Raw genomic sequence first — 26,106 nt, forward strand, 5'->3', positions numbered from 1 at the left:
TTTCTTTTTCAAATTATATGCTCTCTAGTGCGCGCTCCTTTGAAAATTATAATGAAAAAGTGTTTGAGGTACAATTTGTCCATGAACTTTATTAGAAAAAGATAATATTGAAATCTGCCGTTAAATTGTTATATATTATGCAGAAAACACCCATGGTTAATTCATATGCTTTATTTGTTCTCATTCTTTTTCAATGAACCTGTCATCCTCAATCCTCATCCCATCAAGATTTTGTTGCCTTGCTCAATTGGGACAACAGACAAAATGCCAACTGACATTGAGGTTGAAAGCCATTGCAAAGGAACAGTGTTATATATACATATATGCGTGTATTTCAACTAATCTGTATATGTTTATGAATAATTAATCAATTCCTGGTTCATATAATCTATCACTAATCGACCTTTCCGGCATTTAAATACATATTAAGTTTGTCACCATGATAAAAACCAACCATTCCTTTGTGATAGACGCAATATAGAAACAAGAAGAAATAGTATTGGGGTTGGACGGTCGCGTGTAGACTATATATTCAGCTCCAAAAGGTAAGCAATTGGGCACACTAGCACTCGCACTAGGAGGAGGAAGGGTATTAACTTTATACATATATATATATATATATATATATATATATTATAAATGTATATTGCTGTCTACTTAACCTAATACTATACTAACTAGCTTGACCAATGACTAATTGATATTTTTTTGTTATTTGATTTGATTAACTAAAAAAACTAATTAATTAACTAGCTAGTCTGATTGCGTAGTACTTATCTTAGCTCTTTTGCCGTCCATCCAATCGTTCCTTTTTATTAACTAAACAAATGAAAATTCATCTGGATTTCAAATGAGTATTTTTTTTTAACAAACAATAATACCTACATTAAGGGGAGTGGGGGAGTGCTAAGCTTCACACTTGACTAGTCATACTAATGTGGTTCAAATTCTTTTTTTGCGAGAATCGAACCTAAGACCTTTCACTTACAAGTGAAGAGAAATACCACTAAATCGTAGTACTAAATGACGATTTCAAATGAGTATTAAAATCCTACAATATTTTTCATAAAAAAAACTTTAATTCATGAACAACAAGAAATTATAAAAGAAAAAAAATGACATTAAAAGTATACGGGTCACATTTAGTAGAGTCTAGGGACAGTGTTCAATTTTATATGATACATTTATTTAAACTTCATCTTATTTAAGAATTAAAGTCTTTTTTTTTAAATAACTTCATTTAAAGATTATATATACATAAAAATCAATCCACATATAAATAATTTAGTCATTTATATATCAAATTAATGGACAATATTGTCATCTTTATTGTGAACCACTCATTATATGATACAACGACTAAACAATCTCCAATTTCTTTTTCCCGTAGAAATGTTGTTCAACTGGAATCGCATATCCCACTAATTGATTTTTTTTTTTTTTGTCGAAACTAACTAATTGATTTCACTGCTTCTTTATATTATTAATTACTACCATGCACGTACCTATATATTACTTGTACACGTCACAAGAAATTACTGCGATTCCATCCATTTTCCGAATTTAACCACCATGAATTAAACTAGACCATGCATCGACTGTTCATTCTCATAATATTCTATAAGCTAGCTAGGCCTCCTATGCACACACAAAACACATAAAAACAAAGATAAAAAACAAATTAGAAAACGGTACCATGTGCAACTAAATAAATATGAGACAGAGAGCGAGATATTTTTCTCTTTAGCAAATTATCCAATTTTTAATTAATCCCGCACCTCCCACTAATCATGAATGAATCCCATTAAAATATGGTCTCTTACTTGCATCATCTCCTTCGCCACCCAGCCTTAATTATGCTTATCTCCTTCCAAATATTGGGCAAATGGAATTTTTTTACACTTTTTATTCGCAGGAGGGGTTGCGGGTTGCGGGTTGCATTCCCTTTCCACTACCCAAAATATCAGTCCTATAATATCTTTCATTCTAACTCCATGCAAGGCAAACAAGCAAGACAACTACTCTCCCGGGAGGAGGATCTGAACTTGGTACAAGGTGCGGTCACACTATTCTATATGGCCAACTTGCCTAACTCACGTCTACTCTTTGATCAAATTAATGATTTGTCTGGCTCGCTAACTGTTATTTACGTTGTTTGAAGGTCAAATCTAGACTACTACTACTCTCTCTCTGGGAGGGTTATTCAAACTTGGTGGGGGACGGTCACACTACCCTAGACTATAATCCAGATTAATGGCAGATAAGATTCCGAGATATGGCATCAACAATTTCATGGAGGATATAAATACAGAAGACTCCATGGAGATGGAGGCTACTACGGAAAGACCAAATAATAACCAAGCAAATATGATCTCCAACTCCAACATAATTTCCACTGCTCAAAATACATACCAGTAAGCTGGTCTACTTAGGTTTAAGAATGAATATATCAATACCTCACCTAACTAGCTATTAGTTCATATATTGAATATTAATTTGTAGTTAAACATGATGATGGCGTAGTTTTCTACTTTTGCATGGATCTGATCAGGATCTTCGCGGGTTCCTGGAATGTTGGAGGTGTTTCACCTCCAGAGTACTATTTGGACATACAAGGTTGGCTCCGACCTAATAATATTAACCCTCCAGCTAATATCTACGTCCTTGGGTAATTAATCTTATTTATTTCCCCATCTATACGGTAATTATATAATCATACGTGCAAGTCTCCATGCACTCACTGCAGATTGATTCATACAATACGATCACTAGTTCTGAATTAATGAATTGACGAATTTCAGGTTCCAAGAAATTGTACCACTGAATGTGGGAAATGTTGTGCGATCCGAAAACCGCAAAGTTTGTGAGAAATGGAATTCGTTGATCGGAGCTGCTCTTAACGATAAGAAGAATAAGATTACAGAAGACAAAGAAGAAGAAGAAGAAGAAGGAGGAGACGATGAAGAAGATTTCCGATGCATCATTAGTAGGCAAATGGTTGGAATATTTATATCTGTTTGGGTTTCAAGTGATCTATGCCAATACATAAGACATCTCAGTGTCTCATGTGTTGGCTGTGGTATCATGGGTTACCTAGGGAACAAGGTACAGAATATTAAGTAATAATTATAATCCATTCACCGTAATTTATTATGAATGAATTTAGATCAATTATTCAAATTAAATTTTTACTTCTACAATTTCTATACATATATATCGTGAATTAACATATTGTCACGTATACGTATATGTAGGGTTCGGTGTCAGTGAGATTTTGGTTACATGAAACAAGCTTTTGTTTTGTGTGTAGCCATCTAGCTTCTGGTGGTAAGAAAGGAGATGAGAGACGAAGAAATGCAGACGTCGCTGAGATTTTGTCTCGAACAACCTTTCCTGCAGGACCTTTCACTAATTTCTCCACAAAAATTCTTGATTACGAGTACGTATGTATATGCAGAGCAGCATAGCATGCAGCAGGGGCTGTTTGATAGCAATTTTTAATTTATTTTGTTATTTCTAAAACTATTGAATACTAAGTAATATATACGTGCAGTAGGGTAATTTGGCTTGGAGACCTAAACTACAGAATCTGCTTGCCTGATGCCACAACGCAATATCTTGTGGAGAAGCAAAAGTGGAACCTTTTGTTGGAATATGATCAGGTACTTAATTCGCATTTCAACCGTCATCTTGGAGTTTCAGACAAATTATACCATGTTATGTAGAAAGACTTTTGCATGACAGAGTTATTATTATTAGCACGGGACGCCTATTAAGACGTCATGGTATCGGAGTGCTTGTTTCATGAAAGTCTTTCTTGAGTGTTTGTTGGTTTAAGATTTTATAAATAATATAGATAATTATTATTTTTTGTTTTAAAGCTTAAGGTGGAGCTCATGGAAGGACGTGTATTCGAAGGTTGGCATGAAGGACTAATAAACTTTGCTCCAAGCTACAAATATTACCCAAATTCGGGGCTTTACTTTGGCTGTGATCAGAAGAGAAAATACAAAAGGCGTGCTCCGGCATGGTAATTAAGCATCATAAACTGCCCATTAATCAATGAAACGACTGCAAAACCATATTAATTAATGTACTAAGGGGTGGTTTTGTAGGTGTGATCGAATACTATGGTTCGGGAAGGGACTCGAGCAAAAGCAGTATGAAAGAGTCGAATCAAGATTATCAGACCATAGACCCGTCCGAGCGATTTTTATGGCAGAAACTGAGGTCTTGAGAGCTCCTAAAGGAATTCACAGCTGAGAGCTCCTAAAAGATTTCACAGCTTTATGTCGGACGTATTTAGAACTAATTTGGATGTACTTTTAAATGACTAAAAGCGCTTTTGGTGAAAAATGTTTTTGAAACCAATCCTCAGTAAAAATGCAAGTAAATCATGAAAAAGCTAGAAGAAGCACATAGTTGGTGTTTCTTGCAGAAAACACAGTGCTTTTGGAACCGAAAAACACTTTCTCTAAAAGTGCTTTCAGCCATTTTAAAAGTACATTCAAACGAGCCCTTATTTGCTTGCCAAATGATTTCGAAGAATATTTTAATGACAAATATTCATGTAAATGGAGATCAAGCTTCCATTATTGAGCATAAACTGCAATTACTCCGCTTTGATCACAAGAAGATTCAAATCTAAAACAAAATCAAAGCAGCCAAACGGAAACTAATAAAATTCTCATTTCTCAAGTTGCCATTACAGTTTAACTTGGTGTATATTTAAAGGAAATTCCGTAGCTAATACCGCTCCCTTATCCATAATAGTATCAGATGAGTAGCATATGTTGATGGTATTTAGCCAACATTTGAGTTTCAACAAAACGAACGCCGCAGGTTTTCATATCAATGTACACCGACACTAATAGCAAATGCAAGAGAGAAGTAAACTTAGCGAATGAAGAAGCATGTAGGGACAAAATAAGGTTGTTTGTACATAAAATGAGATTGTAAAGATGTATTAGATGTTTCAGATATTGACAAGTGTACGTAGATTAGGTTGCTAGGTAGTTAAAGTTGTTAACTTACTTAGTGACTAAGATAGCCTTGTCTATATATATGTATAGCTATTGTAACACAATTCATTCATTCAATACATACAAGATACAATTCATTTCTCTCTCTAAGATAGCTATTCTCTCGAATCTCTCTTTCTCTCTCAAGAACACATATGATGAACAAGAACTCCTTTGTATTCTGACATGGTATCAGAGCCAGGTTATGACGATTTCTCAATCCTGATCTGCTTTGTTTGCTTCCGCATTCCTGATCACTTTGTTTTGGTGTGAATTTCTGCTCTTTGTTTTTCATCTCTCTATAGCTCTGTGAGGTTGTATCTGCGCAGTTGCTTTATTGACGTATATGTCTCATTGTGCACACCAAGTGTTCGATTAATTGCTTCATACAAGATCTGTTTGCATTGATATCAGCAGTTTACAAGATTTCTCCAAGTTGAATTCTTTGTGATTTTTTGTCCGATTTCTCTTTCTGAAACCGTAATTTTGTGATTGTTTTTCACGAATTCTCAAACTCTTGCAAATATGGTGACTGCTGCACAACTATAGATTGTACAGTCTCAAATCACGAATCTCATTACGAATGTCTCTAATTCTGTTACTGTGAAGCTTGATGATACAAATTATCTTGTATGGAATTATCAGATTCGATTACTTCTTGAAAGTCATAGTATTTTTGACTTTGTTGCTGGAACTCATCCATGTCCTACTCGGTTTAAAGATGATTCAGATGTTGAAGGTGTGGAAACTGAGGAGTTTCAGATTTGGAAAATGCATGATCGTGCTCTCATGCAGTTGATCATTACTACACTATCTCCCACATCCATGTCTTGCATCATTGGTTGTCTTACTTCTCATGATATGTGGACTACTTTGAAGGATATGTTCTCCACCGTCATGAAAGCAAGTATTTTTCAGTTGAAAACTGAGTTGCAGAATATCAAGAAAGGCTCTGATTCTGTCTCTCAATATCTTCAAAGGATCAAGTATGTACGAGATCATCTCTCTGCTGCAGGAGTAATCTTTGATGATGATGACATTGTAATCTTGGCACTTAAGGGCTTGCCTGCTGAGTATAATATTTTCCGAACAGTTATAAGGGGGAGAGACAATGTTATTTCACTTAAGGATTTCAGGTCTCAGCTATTAGCCGAATAAGCTGTTGTTGAAAATAATTCTGTGAGTGAATCTTTTGTGTCTGCAATGATGGCAAATGAGAACAAAGGAAAAGGAAAGGCTATGATGTTGGGAGAATGGTCTAATCAAACTCAATCACAGACCTATAGTCATAATGGTTCAATCAATGCTGGTACTTATAATGGTGGTTATTCTAATCATAATAGAGGGTACATTTTCAGCTACAGAGGCAGAGGAAGAGGTAGAAAAACTATAATTCAACTCCTCGATTCAATTATGGGTTTTCCAATTCCAGTGCAGGAATTCTTGGTCCAGGAAAACCACATGTTTCTACATGTCCTGACCATGGTTATGATATTCCAACATGCCAAATTTGTAACAAACGAGGACATGTTGCTGTTGATTGCTTCCAGAGACATTCATCCTCTCCTAAGCCATCTTCTAGGCCACAGTGTCAAATTTGTTGGAAATTTGGACATACTGCCTTATAGTGCTATCATCGAACCGATTTCTCACACTAAGGAAGGGCTCCATCTTTTACTCTATCTGCTATGTATACAAATTTTCAACCATCAGCACATTCGGACCAGTTTTGGGTGGCTGATACAGGAGCAACATCTCACATGACTTCTGATTTGGCAAACCTTAATCTTGCAACTCCCTTCTCTGGTGCAGATACCGTAACCACAGCCAGTGGTTCAGGTTTGAACATATCTCATATTGGTTCCAGTACACTAAGAACACCTCAATATGCATTTGAATTACACAAAATTATGCATGTTCCTCATATATCTCAACATTTATTATCCATTTATAGACTTTGTAAGGATAACAAATGTCGATTTATATGTGATGAGTTTTCTTACTGGATCCAGGACAAGGTCACAGGGAGAATACTTCTCCAGGGATTGTGTAGAGCTGGCTTATATCCCATTCCCTTCTCTCTTCCACAACATCTCATCAATAAAGCACATCAACCATCTGCATTCACTTCCACACAATCCTGTTTTCTTGGACAGCAAGTCAAAATAACGTTGTGGCACCACAGGCTCGGCCATCCTTCCAACATTGTGACATCTGCAATGTTAAAACACTCCAATATCCCTATGCCTGTTTCTCATGTGTCTTCTATTTGTAAATCATGTTTAGAGGGCAAATTTACCAAACTTCCTTTTGTTTTCCCTGCAAATAAAACTGTAAAACCCTTGAAGGTGATACATAGTAATGTTTGGGGACCTTCATCTACTGTTTCGGTTGAAGGTTACAAATACTATGTTACATTTGTGGATGAATGTACTAGGTTTACTTGGATCTTTCCATTGATTAATAAAAGTGAAGTGTTCAATATCTTTGCTCATTTTTATCAGTTTTTTGAAAACTCAATTTTCTGCCCATCTTAAAGTATTTCAAAGTGATGGAGGGGGTGAGTACTCCAGTCATCAATTTAAACATTTCCTACTTGATAAGGGTATAGTTCATAAAAAAATCATGCCCTTACACCCCTGAGCAAAATGGTATTGCAGAAAGAAAGCATTGATATATTTTAGAAACTGCCATCACCCTTCTACAAAATGCTTCCATGCCCTCTAAGTATTGGTTTCATGCATGTGCCCTGTCAAACCTTGCACATGTTTTCACCATATAAATGTCTTTTTGGTCGACCTCCTCAAATTTCTCATCTTAAAATCTTTGGTTGTGCATGCTATCCTCTTTAAAACCCTATAATACCACTAAGATGCAACCCAAAACAACTCAGTGTGTGTTTCTAGGATATGCAGGACAATACAAAGGTTATTTGTGTCTTAATCTTCTTACAAACAAAATCATGGTTTCCAGACATGTGTTATTTGATGAATTTGATTTTCCATTTTCTACTTCTCAGCACTCATCCACTCAATCTCATAACATTTTGTCTCAGTCACAAGTGTTTGTTCATATACCACGGTCCTTACCACCCTTAGTCACTTCCCAAAACCTAGTCATACCTCCTCAACCATCTTCTTCACTTGCTCCATCCCCTACAGCCTCAGAGTCTTCGAATTCTCTATCTCCTAGATCCATAGAGTTATTGCCAACATTTCCCTCTAATGCCTCAGAATCTTTGGATTTATCTACCCATGAACCAGCATCTTAGAGTTTTACACAGTCTCAAATCCCTATTGATCCAGATTTTCAAAAAGAACAACTACCTGTTGTTCTTCCCATTCCCTTGGTTAGTTTGCACCCCATGCAAACTAGGTCCAAAAGTGGAATCTCAAAACGAAAAGTGTTCACAACAACTGTTCAGACATCTGCAAAAGGCACTGAACCTACTTCCTACAAATTTGCGTGTAAAAGTCCTGAGTGGCAAGCAGCTATGAAAGAAGAGATAGATGCTCTTCATGCTCAACAAACTTGGAGTCTAGTTCCTCTACCCTCTGGGAAGAATTTGGTTGGCTGTAAGTGGGTATATCGGATCAAAACACACTCTGATGGTTCTATAGCTCGGTACAAAGCCTGGTTGGTTGCCAAAGGATATAATCAAGATGAAGGTATTGATTATAGTGAGACTTTCAGCCCTGTTGTTAAACCAACCATTGTGAGGTTGATTCTGGCTTTGGCAGCTCAATTCAATTGGTCATTGCGCCAATTAGATGTCAAAAAATGCAATCTGCATGGTAAGTTAAATGAGGAAGTGTATGACTCAACCTCCTGGATTTCAGAGTGCAGTTCATCCTTCTCAGTATGTGTGTAAGCTCAATAAGTCATTGTATGGGTTGAAGCAAGCTCCCCGAGCTTGAAATGAAAAATTTACAAGCTATTTGCCTGGTTTGGGTTTTAAGTCATCTTTTGCAGATCCTTCATTATTTGTTAAACATATTGCTGCTGGTACGGTTGTGTTGTTACTCTATGTGGATGATATTATTCTTACAGGCAGTTCATCTATACTGATTGATGATGTTATTGTGGAATTAACCAAAGAGTTTGAAATGAAAGATTTGGGTCAGTTGAAATACTTTATGGGGTTGCAGGTTACTTATCAATCTGGTGGCCTGTTTGTCTCTCAGTCTAAATACATCAAGGATATGTTAAACAAAGCTGATTTGCAAGATTCCAAGCCCTGTCCTACTCCTTGCTTACCATATCACAGACTCCTCAAAGATGATGGCGCTCATTATCACAGTCCAGAGCAATATAAGAGCATTGTTGGGGCCTTGCAGTATGTGACTTTTACAAGGCAAGATATAGCCTTTTCTGTCAATCAATGCTGTCAATTTATGCATTCTCCCATGACTTTCATGTTGTTGCAATCAAGCGTATTCTTTGATACCTTAGTGGAACAATAGACTATGCTCTAAGCTTCAAACCTGGAAAATCACATCTGCAAGCATACAGTGATGCAGATTGGGCGGGTGATACTAATGATCGCAGATCAACTTCCAGACATATTGTATACTTTGGTTCAAGTCCAATATCTTGGGCTTCTAAGAAGCAACACACCGTGTCAAGATCTTCGACTGAGGTAGAATATAGAGCACTAGCTATTGCAGCTGCAAAATTGGCCTGGATTCAACAATTATTGTGTGACCTGCATGTTTCTGTGTTCACTGCACCAGTGATCTACTGTGACAATATTTCAGCAATTGCTTTATCTTCTAATCCCGTCTTTCATTCTCGGGTGAAGCACATTGAAATAGATTACCATTTTGTCCGGGAAAGGGTGATTCAAGGAGATTTGAATGTTTGTCATGTGTCTTCCAAAGAACAATTTGCTGATATTCTCACCAAGGGCCTTGCTGCACCTTTGTTTCAGTCTCACTGTTCCAATCTCATGCTTAGTTCGATCAAACATGAGATTGCGGGGGATGTAAAGATGTATTAGATGTTTCAGATATTGACAAGTGTACGTAGATTAGGTTGCTAGGTAGTTAAAGTTGTTAACTTACTTAGTGACTAAGATAGCCTTGTCTATATATATGTATAGCTATTGTAACACAATTCATTCATTCAATACATACAAGATACAATTCATTTCTCTCTCTAAGATTGCTATTCTCTCGAATCTCTCTTTCTCTCTCAAGAACACATATGATGAACAAGAACTCCTTTGTATTCTGACAGTTATCACAACCGCCATGCAGCAAACTTAGCTAATGGAAAATACCCTCAATTGTCGAGTAAGAATTGCAATTACTATGCTGTGATCAGAAGAACCAAACGCAATAGTTTCTTTCTACGTTGTGCGATTGGCGGTGGTTTTGTACGGCAGGGGGAAAAGCATGCTAGTGATTCTGTGAGTTCAAGAGTAATAATACTGAACATATTGCAGCAACTAAGTTGTTATAGTTCATGCATTCTGCTGGAACTCTATAATCTGGTACCTCAATAGCCGGATTCTGCCCCTTGGTGGAGCGCTGAGTTTAACATCATGTTAAGCCAGATGAACCTTCTCAAGTGGTTCCTGATATTCATAATGATAAAAAAAAAGAAGAAAAATAGATGAATGATAGTGCGTATGTATATACGAAACAAAGTACAAAAAACCCATCCTGCAAATGGACACAAAAGCCAATAGAAATAAGATGCAATGCAGAGTATTTTTGCTTAAAACAGGATATCTTTGAAAATGCTTGTATCCAATTACAAATGGAGCTTATTCTGATCTGGTTGTAACAGACACATACCTCCAAGATAGCTTTAGCCTCATTACTGAACGCTTTGCAAAGAATTTCATAACTCTTCTCAATCCCTATCTGCACAAACAATAGACTTCATAAGAAGACATAGTGAACAAAATGGTAATTCTTCTACGTAATTCAGCCACTGTAGATAGTTTGCCAATAATCCCTTACCAATGGATCAACTTGTGATGGTGATATAGTTGATATGATGTATCTGTTGAAAGGAAAAGAAATCTGATCATTCGATGCAATGGAAATAAAAAAGCATCATTATAAATTTGTTGAACAAAGCACCATGATATCATCACGAACTAAACTTCAAAATGAAGCAAATTGTATGTTTTCAACAACATAAAACTTGTCTGTCGGCTTTTCAGCAAACCAGCCAATCAACATGGCCTTATGCAGCGGTTACTAATATAGTTGCATCAAAATGAACAACATATGCATCTTAAAAACATCCCACCTAGGATCCACAAATTATTGGTAATACACTTCATCAATCTGCTATTGAATAACTGTTATGACTAATACTACATGGAAAAGAAAAGTATATAGGCGCTACAGTTCTTCCAAATGTAAAAGCTGGTAAGCATGAAGGTGAAAAATAATTCTCTTCCTTTTATCAGCAGCATCGCTCTAGAAAACTGAAACTGACACATCATGGATGAAAAACTCTTTTACAGGTTTCACTGTTTTTAAGTCCTTCAAGTAGTATATACAAGCAAAAAGTTTACCTCATCTTACTTAAATATAAATTCATGGCTACCGAGTTTGACTTTTGGACAGTTAGAACGACAGCGCCCATGTGGTTCTACAAAGATTGAAAATGCTAGATTAATTGCCAAGATGAAAATAAACACGGAATGCAGATAAGTTGGTTTAAGAATCATTTCGTCAAGCCATCAGACATTCTCCTTCCATCTAGATTTTTATTCAGCTGTCTGTTAAATACATGCTTAAAATGGGAGATGGGACATAATCAGCACCTTGCGAGCAATTAGCTCAATTAGTTGCATTAGGAACTTCCCCAGACCTTTCCCTTGTACGCGAGGCTCAAGTTGCAATTCATACACATAAAGAACAGGCAATTCTTCCTCTATGACAAATCGAAAATGTACAAACCCAACCATGGGCCCCCTCTCCTCACAACTAGCTGAGGTCCTTTCCTGCTCCGACATTGTTAACATGTCACTAGCACTTGCATTTGAAGCCTCGCGTACAAATATATAACGTGCTTCAGGTGCAACCATCTCCCTGCGCTTCACCTTCTCCTCCACCAGCCACTCAGATCCATAAAGCCCCTCCATATTTGCCTAATCATTTCCCAAAACTTGAATTACTTTTGCCCGCAAAGAGTAAATAAATCAAATGAGAGCATTTTGGACCTTGCAGAATTTGGTGGAGTTACGAAAAAAAAACAGACAGACGACTTCAAATACCTTAAGAAGATTTTGTATGTAATGCTTTAGGGTAGACGAAAGCTTGTCCCCTCGTCCTGATTCCAACAATGCAGACAGGCCTAAACATCCAATATAGCATTAAGCATTGCAGGAAATTTTGTCTTCCAAATAAAATCGTGAGGGATTTAAACTTGAAACAAAGCAAGACTGACTGCATTATCACCAAGAAACTTCCTAACCATCTACCACTGAGACGACCACAAGCTCACCACTTTCATACAAAAATCGAAAAACCCGAAAAGGAAATGTTGCCAGAAGCATAAAAAACATGAAATCGCAACAGGGTTCCGTTTCAATTCCCAGAAAAATGGGAGGTACTGCAGCAAATTAACAAAATCTTCAAAACGAATTGTGAAAAAACTGGCAAAACAGATAAGCTGTGAGATTAAAAGTACCGTTTGCTTGGTAACGGCGAAAGGCAGGGAAAGCAGAAAGATGGTCTTTTTCGGAAGAAGCTGCTTTCAACAGTGCATCCATGGCCTTCTTCTTCTCGATTATCTGGAAATCCAAAACAAACGTGTACAATTAACGGCTGCGATTGCTTCAAAGTGTAGGGGAAGAGTGCGATTCTACCTCTTTGCGGCTCGGCTTGGCCTTGCTTTCTCCGTTAGCATTGATCCCCTTCGTCTCCATTGGCGCTCCAATCATCGCTCTTCACTCTGTCCGTTCGGGACTCTGCCAAATCAAGCTGACAACTTTTTATTTTTCTATTAAATTTAAAGTTTATTTTTGCTGGATATTAATTTTCTCAAGTTTAAAGCTTTTTTCTTCCCACACAACTAAAGTGGCGGAATAAAGTGGAACAAGATCCGAAATTCAGAGATTAATTAATGCTTAAAGTGGATAAAACTTTGAGTGGCAGATAGGAATTTTCTAGTAGAAGGAAGGGCAAAATGGGAACTACAAAGCAACGAAACTTCTTGCTCGGACAAGCGACCACCCCTCTTCTCTCTCTCTCTCTCTTCTGTTCATGCAAACCACTGATACATAGGTAGGGTTTAATCCTCCTCCCTCAATTCATCGCCATGGCTTTTCAAGGCAAGAAGCTCATCAACGACCCTAACGGTACGCAAGTTCGCCCCCTCGCTCTTGCATTTTCTTCTCCGATCATTCTCTGCTCTTCCTTGTGATTACCGCTTGATCAATTTTCTTTTTTTTTTAAATTTTTTTTAGTACTTTCCGAGTTAAATCAGATGAAATGTGAAGAAAATTTGAATCCTTTTTTCACTGAGAGAGTTGTGGATTTTTGGTATTGGTGGTTGCAGATGTGGTGGTTGAGTTCATCGAGGGGCTTGTCGAAACGTATCCTGGGCTGCAGTACTTGGATGGTTTTCCTCAGGTCTTTTTTTTTTTTTTTCCTTCTGTTCTGTTCGTTGTGTTAATTTGTCGATGCCGTAGCTTTATGTGTAAATATAATTAATTTGAGTTCCGAAATTTCGTATATGGGGATTGCAGGTGAAGGTTGTGTTGCGTGCTGATGTTTCCGGTGGGACGTATGACAAAGTTGCGATTATATCAGGTTCGATACCCGGCATTTTACATTTTTATTGATTGCTATGGTCCATGGAAGCCTGCATTGCAATTTGTTTACGGTATTAGAATTCAGAAGAGACACTGTTTTCACTTCAAGATAGAAACTTTTTAGATTAGTGTCGGACAGTGTGCATCGTGGACTTTATCAACTAGTCCAATCAATAGGTACTTCAACTACATTGTGTGTCAAACCTGCCTATTTAAAACCTAAGAAAATTAGTGCATTGCTGAAGTAGAGAATTGGAAGTGTATTACTTATCAAATAGTATAATCTATAGGTGCTTTGATGAAGTTGAAGTAGATTGTAGCTATCACTAGAATCCGTCTACCGAGTACCGAGTGGATGCCAATTAAAGATTTTGGAGTTAATGGAATTGTAAACTATGTAACATATTGGGGCTTTCTGATTCAAATAAATTGATGATACAGGAGGTGGAAGTGGGCATGAGCCTGCACAATCTGGATTTGTGGGAGAAGGCATGCTAACTGCAGCTATTTGCGGGGATGTTTTTGCCTCACCACAAGTTGATTCAATTCTAGCAGTATGGTCTCCTGCAATTTAGTGCTTTTAATTGGAAGGGAACACACCCTATTGATTTATGTACTTTGTTACATGAGGCGACTCTGATCTGATATAATTGTACTTTAGGGCATCCGAGCTGTGACTGGTCCTTCGGGTTGTCTTCTTATTGTCACGGTATAATTTCTACTTTGAAGTTTGTTTGTTGGGTTGTTCTGTGTATAGTCGGGATGCTAAATGACAGCTATGGCAAAAGTTTTGGAGCATTCTGAAAGACCATTACTGATAACAAGTACAAACAAAATATAACAACAATAGAAAATGGAAAATTGCACCTTAATACATATTAAATTCTGGAATTGCTTCCCAGCCTCGTGAACATATATGGTGGAAATCAGTGATTTCGGGAATGTGGCTTTTTTTTCTTTCTTTTCTTTGTATATTCACATATATTATCCCTGATATATGGATATTGCTATCTGGTTGTTGACAGAATTATACTGGGGACCGTTTAAATTTTGGTTTAGCTGCAGAGCAAGCAAAATCAGAAGGTTATAAAGTAGAGGTATACATTAATTTGCATATTTCCTTATATATTTTCAGTTTAAACCCTCTGAAGCATGGTTAGATTAAATGAAAACAATGAGACTGCCGTTTAATGGTGCAGACTGTAATTGTTGGAGATGATTGTGCATTACCCCCGACTCGAGGAATAGTTGGTCGAAGGGGTTTGGCCGGGACCATTCTTGTTCATAAGGTTCTCTCCCTCTCTCTTCTTTTTTGTCTCAACACTTTCCATTTATAAGTACTTTCATTAACTATTGTATCCAGCCAGTTAAACATTGTCTTTGTGTTAGATATTTGTCATTTCATGTATGCATGCGGGGTTATTATGAAGGATGTTAGAAATGGAGTGTTTTGTGTTTGAAGGGTTGGAAGCCTTTTCACCCATGTCTTCACATCCTAATTAAAACATGGTCCATAGTACCAACTGTTAATAGTATCAGTATTTTCCATTATTTTGATTAAATGGTTAATTGAAATCTGTGATCTCTGTGACATAGATTGCTGGAGCTGCTGCTGCTGCTGGCCTTTCACTTGCGGATGTTGCCGCAGAAGCAAGACGAGCATCTGAAATGGTTGGAACAATGGGCGTTGCACTATCTGTTTGCACATTGCCTGGTCAGGTTACACCAGACCGTTTGGGTCCAGGAAAGATGGAACTTGGTCTTGGAATTGTAAGTTACTTTCTATAAGCGACCTTGATTATAAATTAAAAGGTCAAGCTCTAGTTTTCTAATCATGTTAAAACACCGACTCTTATCTCTGGTTTGCATACCATAAATTGGAACTCATTTTATCTGCTTAAATTCTTCCAACCATATCCTCATTTGATTGTTTTGTGTTGTAATTTCCAGCTTTTTGCACATATGGCCTGGTACTTATATTTACTTTTTAAATACTCTGACAGACTGACTAAAACTTGATTACTTTTACAGCATGGAGAACCTGGTGCTGCTGTAGCTGATCTTCAACCGGTGGATGTTATAGTTTCTCACGTTCTTAAGCAGATATTGTCTCCAGTATAGCTTGATACTTTCTTATTATGAACTTAGCATTTTAACTACGTTACATTTTGTGTTTTTTCCCTACAAACTATTGAATTAAGCTCCAAATTTGTAAAAGATTTAATTACTAATCTTTGCAGGAAACTAATTATGTTCCAATTACTCGGGGTAGTAGAGTGGTGCTTATGGTAAACGGGTACGTGGGAGATTTTACTTTACATGTTCAATGAATATTCCAATTATGGGGATTTTTATTCTGTGCCAAGAGAACATATTTGTAATCTTGTGCTTTTTTCCCTTGTGGCAGGTTAGGTGCGACTCCAGGAATGGAACTGATGATTGCATCTGGTAAAGCAGTGCCTAAGTTGCAGCTGGAACATGGATTGGCAGTGGATAGAGTGTATACTGGGTCGTTTATGACTTCTCTTGACATGGCAGGTTTGTCCTCTAGGCTCTGCCACATGACAAGAGTTAATTAGTTATATTAATAATTTAAACATTCTTAATATTATGTTTCTTCAGGTTTTTCTATTTCTATCATGAAGGCTGATCAAACTATTTTGCAACGTCTGGATGCTGCAACAAAGGCGCCATATTGGCCTGTTGGTGTTGATGGTATTTGATTATGGTGTTTGAACGCATCTTCTTGTGTTTGTATTTCTTTGTGAATAGAAATTGCTTTCGTGAAAGTCTAGTGACATTGGTTTCATGAACAAGTCATATTTCTGCTGTCTTAAAATACAGTTAATACATACTACACTTCTTTAATAACATATTTACTTATCAAAAACTAAAAGTTTCGTCAAATTTGGTATGTTGAACTCAGTGGTTGTCCCTTGCAGGCAATCACCCACCTGCAAAGATTCCTGTTCCATTACCTCCATCTCGTTCAACAAAGTCTGATGAGGTATGTTCAAACCTTTGTTTGTACAGTTAGGCATGTACAATCATATTGTTTGACTTTGTACGCTTTCAATAGCCATTAGGTCGGCCAGCACAACTTAACGAACAAGGCCAGATTCTTGAGGTGGCCATTGAAGCAGCTGCAAATGCAATTAAAAAACTTAAGGACAATTTGAATGATTGGGATGGCAAAGTAGGTGATGGTGACTGTGGGTCAACAGTAAGTCCTAGCCTTGATCTCTATTTACTTCTTGATGATATGATGCGTGCTAAATCTGGCTCCTAATTCTCTTGTCATTTCCTGCTCAAATCATTTAACGTGTTACATCTTATGTTTTCGATTGCAGATGTATAGAGGTGCAACAGCAGTTTTGGAAGACATGAAAAAGTACATTTGATTTTCAGTTTTCTTTCTTATTCGATTATTGATATCGTACCCAGTGCACAAGGCTCCCGCTTTACGCAGGGTCTGAGAGAGGTGAATGTCGGCTAGCCTTACCCCCATTTATGGAGAGGCTGCTCCCAAGTCTCGAACTCGAGACCTACCACTCATGGGCGAAGGCACTTGCCATCGCACCAAGTGCGACCTCTTTATTCGATTATTGATATGCTTATGAAAAATCTTTTTAAGTGGTTATCATCTTCTTTCAATAGAAAACAACTTAAAATGGTTTTTCACAGGCATTTCGACAATTCAACGGTAATAATAAAAGGTCTTATATTTATTATTGTATTGCAGTTATCCTCTGAATGATGCAACCGAAACAGTCAACGAAATTGGATCATCAATCAGAAGAGTTATGGGGGGCACAAGTGGGATCCTGTATTCAACTTCCCCTTTTCTTCGATAAAGTTAGACAGAATTTTTGAAGTTTCCCTGCATTTACCCTGACATGAATTTTTACATCTCTATTCTTGAAACAGGTATGATATATTTTGTAAGGCAGCCTACGCTCAATTGAAAGCAAGCACCCAATCAGTTGTCACCTCAAAGAATTGGGCTGAAGCGCTTGAAGCTTCCATTGCTGCAGTGAGTAAATATGGTGGGGCTAGTGCTGGTTACCGGACAATGTTAGATGCCCTTATTCCAGCATCTACGGTTCTTCAGGAGGTCAGATAATTATCAGTTACTTCTGCTTTGTTTTTGTGGGCTCATATTTTTGTACTTACAGTTTATCTGTTTTTGAAAACAGAGGTTAAAGGCTGGTGATGATCCTGTGACTGCTTTTCTACTCTCATCTGAAGCGGCATTAGATGGAGCTGAGTCGACTAAGAACATGCAGGCACAGGTGTCCGACTAATTCGTTTCTATCTTCTTCTTTTTTTCACCCGTAGAATCCTAATTACAATGATATCATATCCTCCTCGGCCGTTTTGTATTTATGGGGATCTGATTCTGCCGTGGTGTTTTATGCAGGCTGGTCGTTCAAGTTATATCTCTGGAGATATACTGGCTTCAGTTCCAGACCCAGGTGCGATGGCTGTAGCGTCGTGGTACGGAGCAGCAGCCTTTGCTGTCAAGTACAAAAACCAGACTCCTCCATAGACAAGAGCAATGCATTAGCTCTAGTTGCATTTCTGCCACTTTTTTTAACTTGCAGATACAACCCAGCAACTCATCATTTTTGTTCATACTTTTTGCACTACTAACAATATGAGCTTTCCGCTTGTGCTTTTTGTGCGTAAAGCTGAGAAAGCGAGAGAGTTTCATCGATATATACATACAATGTCTTGAGACCTTTAGAAAAAAAAATGTATATTTCAGTTCTATCAGTCCAAGCATTCAGAATAATTTGCAGACTATCAGTCCAAGCATATCGTTGTAAACTATCGTTTCAAATGATGCACTTTTGTATGGTTTCTTGTGAATTATGTCTGTCTGCACAAATTCACAAAGCAATGCGAAATTTTTGGTTTGTTGCACTAGTTTTGTATCTCACCTTCTTGTTTCGAAGTAAAAGTGTTTCTAGAGAACCAAACATTAGTGGAACCCTGCTAATGTCTGGTAGAATGTATCAAAGCATGTTTTAGATTGTTTTTGGAAGAAAAAGATATTGCAAGTGCTTTTTGCAATTAGACAAGTGCTTTTCGAAGAAGCACATGTTTGGACGCTTCTTCGATAAGCTGTTCAAGATGTTTTTATGGAAAGCACGTTTGAATACAAATTTCAACATGTTTAGAAGTGCTTTTCTTGAGCAACAATATCCCAAATCGGACCCTAAACCCTATTGTCCTTCCAAACCAACCTTACTTAAAAGTGCGTTTCGTCCAAAAAAAAAAAAAGAAAGCTTAGTTTAATTGCTTTTTCAAGCAGCACTTTCAACAAAAGCGCTTGTTACAAGGGGGAATCAAACATTTGGTACTCACGAGGAGGGGAAATGAGGACTAGCACATGAGCATTTAGCTCCTTGGGTCAACAGAAAAAAAGCAGGCCAGACATGGACACACCGAACCAGTGGGCCCCCGCCCTAGATATCCACGCCGGTACGCTGTGCAACAGTGCAAGCGAGTAGCGGTGGGGTCGCATTCACATGGCCGTACAAAAATCAGCGGAGGTGCGATCTCAACCGTCGGATCAGACTCCAAAATTCTAACAAGTAATTGACAAATGGATTAATTCCAAGACTTGAATCTCAATGGATCCTAAATTTTGGTCGAAAATCTCATTCGTCAACGAGAGATCAAGCGGCAGTCCACGTTTGGCCAAAATCTTTAGAAGCATTAGTATCATTATGTTTCAGTTCGTTTGATTAAATTTTGGTTTGCTCCTTCTGTCTGTGGTTTGGATATGTAATTGGAATTGTTTACAAACTTTTTGACATGGCAGTGCATGTGTTATCCGAAACAACCATTTGATATGTTACAGGACTAGCTTCGGTTACTAAACCCACTACTAAATACATACATTAATTTTAACAGCTATAGATAGACCTGGCATTTTGAATCCGACCCGACCTATTAATATTAGTATTTGAATGGATGCTTAACGGGTGAATCCGTTAAATAACGGGTCATCTTGGATCAACCCGTTAACACCCGTTAGTTGATGATGTTTTAGTAATTTTAGTAAAGTCTTAACAACAAAATATAAACTCTATGCAAAAAAAAAATAATAATAATAATAGTTGTTAACGGGTAAAACGGATGACCCGTTAGTTTAACAGGTCGGATTCGAACTTGATCCAAACCCAATAAACCCGATCCGTTCACAGATCTACTAGCACACACATATTACAGTGAAGTAAATAAAAACTAAAAACGAAATCAAAATTACACTATTATATTTAGCTCATGCAACAAACTTTTTAAAGCCATAGGTGACTGAGATAGAACGAGTGAAGTCTGGTGAATATTTCTAGAGAAACTGCCAAAAAACATCACACGATCGCATCATGTAAATGTGCAAATGGCTGTGTAGACATCAACTCCGTAGGGGTCAGGGACTTCATCGCCCAGGCGTAATTCTGATCTGTTGTCAACAAATGGTTTTGTATAGAGGCCAGTTGCGACATGGCGTAGTCGGCAGAGCACGTTGTTGCGGTTGTTTCCGGTTGGTCCGACACTTTGAGGCTTGAACAATGTGCAAGTCCATCTTTCTGTGTTTTCGTCTCGATTTTCAGCCGCAGCAAGGATCAATAGCTTGTATTTGTCCATCCTTCTCAAGTATTTTCCGTTGTACAAGCATTTGATATGAACGTAGTGTTTAGTTTGGTGGTCCCTACCGTTTGCCCGCTCCACTTGGAACTGTGCGTGCTCGCTTGTACGATCCTGTGCGGAGAACCGAAGAATCTGATGAATGTTGTTTTCTTGATCAGGCATGTAGCGCAAGTACATGTCGTTGTTGTTTGATTTCAGCACAAAAGGGCTAGGTAGTAGAGGCGGTTCCAAGTCGACGACTGTGTACATATCCATGGCGTTGCCGGGTTTGGGGTTTTTTGTCCCTGCGAAGAGGCACTGATTGAAGTCGTTTACAGTGAATGACGATACATAGTGCCTGAGTTGCACGTGGATCAATCGGATGACTGCCTCCTTGTCTGAATGGACAACCTCAGGCTCGAACAATGTGCAGGACCACTGACTTGTATCTTCCTCTGGCTCGGAAGCCCCAGCTACAATCCAATACTGCCGGCGGTTCGCCCTTCTCAAGTACCTGTTGTTGAAACAGCATTTGATATGCACGAGTCCTCCGTTACCGCTGTCTGCCGGCTCCGTTTGGAACTTTGCGTACTCGCTCTTAACATTCTCTTCGGAGAGTTGGACAAGCCCAGCAAGATTCTCGACTCTTCGATGTATGTAGCGCAAGTATTTTTTGTTGTCGTTTGATTTCAGCGCAAAAGACCTTGGTAGCAGAAGCGGCTCCAAGTCGACGACTGTGTACACATCAATGGCGTTGCCGGGGTTGGGGGTTGGAAACCCTGCGAAGAGGCACTGATTGAAGTCGTTTACAGTGTATGACGTTACATAGTGCCTGAGTTGCACGTGGATCAATCGGATGACTGCCTCCTGGTCTGAATGGACAAAGTCAGGCTTGAACAATGTGCAGGACCACTGACTTGTATCTTCCTCTCGCTCGGAAGCCCCAGCAACAATCCAATACTGCCGGTGGTTCGCCCTTCTCAAGTACCTGTTGTTGAAACAGCATTTGATATGCACGAGTCCTCCATTACCGCTGTCTGCCGGCTCCATTTGGAACTTTGCGTACTCGCTCTGAACATTGTGTTCGGAGAGTTGGACAAGCCCATCAAGATTCTCGATTCTTTCATGTATGTAGCGCAAGTACTTTTGGTTGTCGTTTGATTTCAGCGCAAAAGACCTTGGTTGTATGGTTGCCATGTTATTTGCAAACATATCTTTCTCCCTTCTCTCTCAATTTTAATTTAATTTAATTGGGATAATCTCTCTCTCTCTCTCTCTCTCTCTCTCTCTCTCTCTCTCTCTCTCTCTCTCTCTCTCTCTTAATTTCTTCATCTTCTCTTCTTCAGCTGTTATCTTATTTATAAAGCCCACACCTAACTGTACAGAATAAAATTGCCGCCGGCTGTCAAAACGCCATCCCAGCCTACGATCTAGGTGCAGAAACGAAGTGCAAGGTGAGGGGAAGAGATTGTTACCTGAGGTTCGCCGTCAAACGGCCGGAGATGGCCGGGTTCTAGCTTGAGGTCCGTGAGCTCGCCGGACCTGGATTTGGGTGCCCCGAAGTTCCACAGAGACGGAGGGAGAGGGAGGAGAGATTCACGAGGGTGGTGCTGCTGATGCGCCGTCGTCGGGGTGGCTCTGGTACCTCGGTGTGTGGGTGTGGGTTCGATCGGCGAGAGAGTGCGAGAGAGAGATGAGAGTTAGCTGAGAGAGAGATTAATGAGAGTTGATTCGGAGACAAGAGAGAGATAGGTGAGTGCTTGCCACGTGGCAAGCAATGATAGGAGGGGTTTACAAAATCTGAAAAGGAGATTTTGATTGGATGAGGATAGGGGACTAAAATGCAAAATTTAATAAACCTTTTGGGGGAAAAAAAATGTATATTTCAGTTCTTGGTAGCATTCAGAATAATTTGCAGACTATCAGTCTTACTCTTAAGCATATCGTTGTAAACTATCGTTTCAAATGATGCACTTTTGTATGGTTTCTTGTGAATTATGTCTGTCTAAAATTCACAAAGCAACGCGAACTTTTTGGTTTGTTGCACTAGTTTTGTATCTCACATTCCTGTTTCAAAGTGTTTTTAAAACAAGTAAAAGTGTTTTTAGAGAACCAAACATTAGCGGGACTCCACTAATGTCTGGTAGAATGTATCAAAAGTGCTTATACAAGCATGTTTTAGATTGTTTTTGGAAGAAAAAGATATTACAAGTGCTTTTTGCTATTAGACAAGTGTTTTTCGAAGAAGCACATGTTTGGACGCTTCTTCGATAAGCTGTTCAAGATGTTTTTATGGAAAGCACGTTTGAATACAAATTTCAACATGTTTAGAAGTGCTTTTCTTGAGCAACAATATTCCAAATCGGACCCTAAACCCTATTGTCCTTCCAATCCAACCTTACATCAAGTGCGTTTCGTCCAAAAAAGAGAAAGCTTAGTTTAACAGGAAAATTAATGAAAATTGCTTGAAAACTTTGAGTTTTAATGATAAGAATAAAATAAAGGGTAAAGTGAATAGTACTATGATTGACTTTTTAGTGTAAAAATGTGTTTTTTCGTTAAAATGAACAGTACCGGATGGTTTTCGTTAAAATTTCCTAGTTTAATTGCATTTTCAAACAGCACTTTGAACAAAAGCGCTTGTTACAAGGGAATCAAACATTTGGTCCTCACGACACGAGAAGGGCAAATGAGGACGAGTACATGAGCATTTAGCTCCTTGGGTCAACAAAAAAAAAGCAGGCCAGACATGGACACACCGAACAAGTGGGCCCCCGCCCTAGCTGTCAGCGCCGGTACGTTGTGCAACAGTGCAAGCGAGTAGCGATGGGGGTCGCATTCACATGGCCGTACAAAAATCAGCGTTGGTGCGATCTCAACCGTCGGATCAGACTCCAAAATTCTAACAAGTAATTACCTACTTACACATTTGTAGGGACATTTTGATCGAAAACTTCGTTCTTCAACGAGATCAAGCAGCAGTCCACGTTTGGCCAAAATCTTTAGAGCAGAGACCAAAAATGGCGGAGCAACTAACAGAGGAGCAGATCGCGGAGTTCAAGGAAGCTTTTTGCCTCTTTGACAAAGATGGCGATGGTATATATTTGTACACATTCTTATTTACACATGTGTGTTATATATGTATATGTATATAAATCATGTATATATTTGTTGGGTTTAATTTCGTTTTGTATAAAAGTAGTCTGAAAGTTCAGGAATCAAGTTTTTGAACTACCCCTTATGATTATGTTTTCGAATGATTCATGTCAAATCTGGAAATGTTGATGTCTTTGAATTAACATGTTATGGGTCTTTAGATGCAGATTAGGCAGTATGTCCGTACTCTTGCACCCAAGTTCGAATCTTTCTTCCCGTGTCATAAATTAATTTAGAATATCGTCTTGTGAAAGACAAGGAAAACATGTTTATGGGTTCTGTTTCGTACATTTATGCTACCTCCCATCCTTCAGGTAGAAGTACTTTTGATTCACGTTTTTGTTTGCACTTAGGTTGCATCACTACCAAAGAGTTGGGGACTGTGATGAGATCTTTGGGACAGAATCCCACTGAGGCTGAATTGCAGGACATGATCAGTGAAGTTGATGCTGACCAGAATGGCACAATCGATTTCTCCGAGTTTCTGAATTTGATGGCGAGGAAGATGAAGGTATATAATCTCCTCACATTGTTGAATCTCAGGATAGTGATCTACTGTACTTTGGTGAATCATATGACGATGGGGTTTTTATGCTACGATTGTACTTGTTTAGAACTTTCACCCTAAGCTTTTTATATAAGATCGCTGCAGTAGCTATATACGAGTTGTTCAATAATCTTCCAACTGATCCATCATTGTTTAAATGTGATTCTTCTGTTCTAATTTAATCCTTGTGGAAACCAAGCATATGATTGATAATTCTAGCTTCCAGTTATAACTAAAGCATGTTGCAATTTTTTTCTCGATCATGACTTGAGCAAGTGCTTCATGAGTCTCGACTGTAGGGTGAGTAAGAATCGGGGTCAATGTTAATAGAATTGGAAGCATTAGTATCAGTATGTTTTGGTTCGTTTGATTAAGTTTCGGTTTGCTCTTTCTATCTGTGGTTTGGATATGTAATTGGGATGGTTTACAAAGTTTGTTGAATTAAAACTTGTGCAGGATACTGATTCTGAGGAGGAACTCAAAGAGGCTTTCAAGGTCTTTGATAAGGACCAGAATGGCTTTATTTCTGCTGCTGAGGTAAAGATCATAATTACTTGTTTGTAGGATGATATATTGAAGCATGTGTGTAGTGGAAACTTAAAGGGACAATCTGCCTAATTGTGCAGCTTCGACATGTAATGGCAAATCTCGGCGAGAAACTGACAGATGAAGAAGTGAATGAAATGATTCGTGAAGCGGACGAAGATGGCGATGGCCAGGTGAACTATGAGGAGTTTGTGAGAATGATGCTCAACAAGTGAAGTGAATTCTAGTGTTTGGATTCTAAAAAGGGTTGGGGCTATTAAACATTTGTGGTTGGTATTGTTGTAGAATCAGTCATACCAGTATCTTTGCTTTTGGACCTTTCTCAACAAGTCGGAATTCTCGTCTGTTGGAATTAATTGAGTCTTTAATCTCGTTCTCATTTTCAAATAAAAGTATGAGATTACAAAGAGTAACTCCATGTGTTAGTGTAACAAGTCATTCTGAAAAATCTCTTTTTACAATAGACATTTACTTACACATGGATGCCATTGTGGTGCAAGCGAATTATGTTATGTGCATTTTAACTTTTTGACATGTTAGTGCATACGTTGTTCGAAACAATCATTTGATATGTTACAGGGTTGGCTTCGGCTAGTAGTAGGATATATAAATAGGGAAAGGGATCTTATTCGGATCCCTTCCACCAAATTCACCAAATCAATCAATCCGGACCCTTGAAATTTGATTCGAGAGCTAAAGTTATTATAAATTTTAAAGGGGCTCCTGTTTTTAACCCTTTGATTAAATTTCAAGGGTCCAGATTGATTGATTGAGTGGATTTGGTGGAAAGGATCCGGCCATTTCCTATAAAATAAATAGAGGGTAACGAATGAATGCCATGAACTATTATTAAACCCACTACTAAAAACATACATTAATTTTCACAAAGATAGGATTTGCGTTTGTTGCTTTAGTAGAATTTTATACTTAATATTTTCGCGTTTATTATTCAATAAGGATTTATAATATCACATACAAACCTAGTTCTACAAGGAAGACTATAACCCAACATAAATCTTTCCTAATAAAGAACTCCTACGTTATCTACTCTTAGTGACTCGTTTGAACAGCTATAGCCTTTAGCGCACACTTATTACAGTGAGCTAATTAAAAACTAAACAGGAAATCAAAATTACACTTTTGCATGTTACACGATTATATTTAGCTCATGCAACAAACTTTTTAAAGCCATAGGTGACTGAGATAGAACGAGTGAAGTCTCGTGAAAAACATCACACGATCATATCATGTAATGGGTGCGAATGGCTGTGTAGACATCAACTTCGTAGGGGTCAGGGACTTCATCGCCCAGGCGTAATTCTAATCTGTTGTCAACAAATGGCTTTGTATAGAGGCCAGTTGCGACATGGCGTAGTCGGCAGAGCACGTTGTTGTGGTTGTTTCCGGTTGGTCCG

At 38.2% G+C, this 26,106-nt stretch overlaps 5 protein-coding genes across 13 annotated transcripts; 3 read left to right on the top strand and 2 right to left on the bottom strand.

The window, feature by feature from the left end:
* The first annotated feature begins 1,920 nt into the window (after positions 1-1,920).
* Positions 1,921-4,403, top strand: LOC103424617 (type IV inositol polyphosphate 5-phosphatase 9-like). Its single transcript, XM_008362707.4, has 8 exons — positions 1,921-2,055; positions 2,162-2,414; positions 2,552-2,668; positions 2,802-3,105; positions 3,255-3,439; positions 3,554-3,662; positions 3,882-4,030; positions 4,116-4,403. The coding sequence occupies exons 2-8, from the start codon at positions 2,254-2,256 to the stop codon at positions 4,261-4,263; spliced, it is 1,173 nt and encodes a 390-aa protein (XP_008360929.2). The 5' UTR covers positions 1,921-2,055; positions 2,162-2,253; the 3' UTR covers positions 4,264-4,403.
* A 162-nt stretch (positions 4,404-4,565) lies between these two features.
* LOC103455655 (uncharacterized) lies at positions 4,566-13,123 on the bottom strand. 9 transcript variants are annotated; one of them, XR_011575434.1, is made up of 9 exons: positions 12,856-13,123; positions 12,678-12,780; positions 12,262-12,341; positions 11,809-12,135; positions 11,567-11,633; positions 10,991-11,033; positions 10,823-10,907; positions 10,520-10,599; positions 4,566-4,867 (listed from the first exon to the last, which is right to left on the bottom strand). XR_011575434.1 is itself a non-coding variant. In XM_070812213.1 (8 exons), exons 1-8 carry the CDS (start codon positions 12,928-12,930, stop codon positions 10,570-10,572), a joined length of 810 nt encoding a protein of 269 aa, XP_070668314.1. In that variant the 5' UTR covers positions 12,931-13,123; the 3' UTR covers positions 10,085-10,569. The 9 variants fall into 9 exon arrangements, 2 of the variants coding, with proteins under 2 accessions (XP_070668314.1, XP_070668315.1); XR_011575436.1 differs by having other exon boundaries at positions 10,823-10,891; positions 11,557-11,633; XR_011575433.1 differs by lacking the exon at positions 4,566-4,867 and adding an exon at positions 10,085-10,429.
* LOC103455658 (putative 3,4-dihydroxy-2-butanone kinase) lies at positions 13,072-18,732 on the top strand. The gene is made up of 19 exons (XM_070812212.1): positions 13,072-13,347; positions 13,548-13,621; positions 13,738-13,801; positions 14,245-14,357; positions 14,465-14,512; positions 14,829-14,900; positions 15,003-15,092; positions 15,400-15,573; positions 15,835-15,918; positions 16,044-16,099; positions 16,211-16,341; positions 16,426-16,518; positions 16,746-16,810; positions 16,883-17,026; positions 17,154-17,194; positions 17,546-17,629; positions 17,731-17,917; positions 18,000-18,095; positions 18,224-18,732. Exons 1-19 carry the CDS (start codon positions 13,308-13,310, stop codon positions 18,350-18,352), a joined length of 1,785 nt encoding a protein of 594 aa, XP_070668313.1. The 5' UTR covers positions 13,072-13,307; the 3' UTR covers positions 18,353-18,732.
* Positions 18,733-19,916: 1,184 nt separating this feature from the next.
* Positions 19,917-22,213, bottom strand: LOC139191390 (uncharacterized). The gene is made up of 3 exons (XM_070812215.1): positions 21,918-22,213; positions 21,748-21,819; positions 19,917-21,701 (listed from the first exon to the last, which is right to left on the bottom strand). The coding sequence occupies exon 3, from the start codon at positions 21,652-21,654 to the stop codon at positions 20,197-20,199; it is 1,458 nt and encodes a 485-aa protein (XP_070668316.1). The 5' UTR covers positions 21,655-21,701; positions 21,748-21,819; positions 21,918-22,213; the 3' UTR covers positions 19,917-20,196.
* Positions 22,214-23,182: 969 nt separating this feature from the next.
* LOC103455657 (calmodulin) lies at positions 23,183-25,104 on the top strand. Its single transcript, XM_070812216.1, has 4 exons — positions 23,183-23,538; positions 23,952-24,109; positions 24,602-24,682; positions 24,772-25,104. The coding sequence occupies exons 1-4, from the start codon at positions 23,463-23,465 to the stop codon at positions 24,904-24,906; spliced, it is 450 nt and encodes a 149-aa protein (XP_070668317.1). The 5' UTR covers positions 23,183-23,462; the 3' UTR covers positions 24,907-25,104.
* Positions 25,105-26,106: the final 1,002 nt, after the last annotated feature.

Source organism: Malus domestica, chromosome 14, assembly GCF_042453785.1.
Source record: "Malus domestica chromosome 14, GDT2T_hap1".
NCBI classification, from domain to species: Eukaryota; Viridiplantae; Streptophyta; class Magnoliopsida; order Rosales; family Rosaceae; genus Malus; species Malus domestica.

What these genes read in the sequence shown, in the direction of transcription:
- LOC139191390 (XM_070812215.1), bottom strand. Translation starts at nt 21,654, where the DNA reads ATGTTTGCAAATAACATGGCAACCATACAACCAAGGTCTTTTGCGCTG.
- LOC103455655 (XM_070812213.1), bottom strand. Translation starts at nt 12,930, where the DNA reads ATGATTGGAGCGCCAATGGAGACGAAGGGGATCAATGCTAACGGAGAA. An exon ending in TCGCCGTTACCAAGCAAACG is followed by an intron (nt 12,342 to 12,677) that starts GTACTTTTAATC and finishes TTGGATGTTTAG; the next exon opens with GCCTGTCTGCATTGTTGGAA. An exon ending in CATCACAAGTTGATCCATTG is followed by an intron (nt 10,908 to 10,990) that starts GTAAGGGATTAT and finishes CTTCTTATGAAG; the next exon opens with TCTATTGTTTGTGCAGATAG.
- LOC103455658 (XM_070812212.1), top strand. Translation starts at nt 13,308, where the DNA reads ATGGCTTTTCAAGGCAAGAAGCTCATCAACGACCCTAACG. An exon ending in GTTGTCTTCTTATTGTCACG is followed by an intron (nt 14,513 to 14,828) that starts GTATAATTTCTA and finishes GGTTGTTGACAG; the next exon opens with AATTATACTGGGGACCGTTT. An exon ending in GTTTTGGAAGACATGAAAAA is followed by an intron (nt 17,195 to 17,545) that starts GTACATTTGATT and finishes ATTGTATTGCAG; the next exon opens with TTATCCTCTGAATGATGCAA.
- LOC103455657 (XM_070812216.1), top strand. Translation starts at nt 23,463, where the DNA reads ATGGCGGAGCAACTAACAGAGGAGCAGATCGCGGAGTTCAAGGAAGCT. An exon ending in TGATGGCGAGGAAGATGAAG is followed by an intron (nt 24,110 to 24,601) that starts GTATATAATCTC and finishes AAACTTGTGCAG; the next exon opens with GATACTGATTCTGAGGAGGA. An exon ending in GCTTTATTTCTGCTGCTGAG is followed by an intron (nt 24,683 to 24,771) that starts GTAAAGATCATA and finishes CTAATTGTGCAG; the next exon opens with CTTCGACATGTAATGGCAAA.
- LOC103424617 (XM_008362707.4), top strand. Translation starts at nt 2,254, where the DNA reads ATGGCAGATAAGATTCCGAGATATGGCATCAACAATTTCATGGAGGAT. An exon ending in TGGGTTACCTAGGGAACAAG is followed by an intron (nt 3,106 to 3,254) that starts GTACAGAATATT and finishes ACGTATATGTAG; the next exon opens with GGTTCGGTGTCAGTGAGATT. An exon ending in TTTTGTTGGAATATGATCAG is followed by an intron (nt 3,663 to 3,881) that starts GTACTTAATTCG and finishes TTTGTTTTAAAG; the next exon opens with CTTAAGGTGGAGCTCATGGA.